Source organism: Diaphorina citri, unplaced genomic scaffold (assembly GCF_000475195.1).
Source record: "Diaphorina citri unplaced genomic scaffold, Diaci psyllid genome assembly version 1.1 scaffold48597, whole genome shotgun sequence".
Classification (NCBI taxonomy): Eukaryota; Metazoa; Arthropoda; class Insecta; order Hemiptera; family Psyllidae; genus Diaphorina; species Diaphorina citri.
Window position 1 is genome coordinate 1 of NW_007425912.1, and position 497 is coordinate 497.

Genomic DNA, 497 nt, shown 5'->3' on the forward strand with positions numbered 1-497 from the left:
CTATTTTATCTGTTTGTTTTTCCAGGCAAGATCCATTTGTGATTGGCCATTTTTGGCAAATTGTGACAAGAGATACCGGTATAAATTGAAGAACATGAAAACTGCTGTGCTACCAATGACCGAAAGGAAAAGTGACCTAGTCCTCAAGGATAGTTCTCAAAAGAAAGGTGAATACCTAGTTCACTATCTAAATTTTTATAACCACTTAATACCATGTCAAAACACTCAGTGTCTCAACCTACAAAGCATGAAAAACAAAAGGGCATCTGCATTCCTTTGTCGACTGATTCAAAAGACGATTTCCTTACCACACTCCTTTTCCTTACAGAGGAACCATACAAGGTGATCTGCTACTACACAAGCTGGGCATATCTCCGGCAAGCTGAAGGCAAATACTCTCCAGAAGACATAGATGGCTCACTATGTACCCACCTCGTGTATGCCTTTGCCGATTTGGATGAACAAGAGCTCGTCATTCGACCTCATAACAACAAACT

The 497-nt window shown here is 40.4% G+C and overlaps 1 protein-coding gene across 1 annotated transcript; it reads left to right on the plus strand.

The window, feature by feature from the left end:
* Positions 1–32: 32 nt before the first annotated feature.
* On the plus strand, positions 33–467 carry LOC108254341 (chitotriosidase-1-like; the record flags this gene model as incomplete). Its single annotated transcript, XM_017449344.1, has 2 exons — positions 33–167; positions 329–467. Coding segments are annotated over exons 1-2 (212 nt in total), but the record flags the coding sequence as incomplete, so codon positions are not given.
* Positions 468–497: the final 30 nt, after the last annotated feature.